Source organism: Penaeus japonicus, unplaced genomic scaffold (genome assembly GCF_977035675.1).
Source record: "Penaeus japonicus unplaced genomic scaffold, GWHDUDI00000001_assembly GWHDUDI00000035, whole genome shotgun sequence".
In the NCBI taxonomy this organism is placed as follows: Eukaryota; Metazoa; Arthropoda; class Malacostraca; order Decapoda; family Penaeidae; genus Penaeus; species Penaeus japonicus.
The window spans coordinates 13150778-13151151 of NW_028234437.1; the positions used below are offsets into that span (position 1 = coordinate 13150778).

At 32.4% G+C, this 374-nt stretch overlaps 1 protein-coding gene across 1 annotated transcript in view; it reads right to left on the reverse strand.

Moving 5' to 3' along the window:
• Positions 1-221: 221 nt before the first annotated feature.
• Positions 222-374, reverse strand: part of mRpL28 (mitochondrial ribosomal protein L28) — a 15791-nt gene continuing 15638 nt past the window's right edge. Inside the window, exon 7 of the mRNA XM_043028626.2 lies at positions 222-368. Within this exon, the coding sequence (XP_042884560.1) occupies positions 317-368 (52 nt within the window). The 3' untranslated portion in view covers positions 222-316. The remainder of the gene's footprint in view (positions 369-374) is intronic.

The following is a 374-nucleotide window of genomic DNA, read 5'->3' on the forward strand; positions in this document are numbered from 1 at the left end:
CACACATGGCTCACATTTAGTTTTAGGCAGATTTTCATAAGCTGACCTTTGTCCATTACAGGACAAAAGCCATTCTCAGATCTTTCAGTCTGTTATCAAATTCATATTCTATATACTTTGGGGGCTGTGACCATGACCTCAAACAATGAAGAAAAAAATTATATATATTATGTACATGAAGACATCTACATTCAGTCTTGTTGGATACAGAAAAACAGAAAAAGAATCATACCATTATCTTTATTTCAAGACCCATAACTATATTCACTAATTGATTAAAAATCAAATAAACTGTACATTTTGGTCTTCCCTAGCTTTATTTTTTACCAAAAGGATTTAGGCTGGATATCCAATTACTACCAGATGTGCTGGAA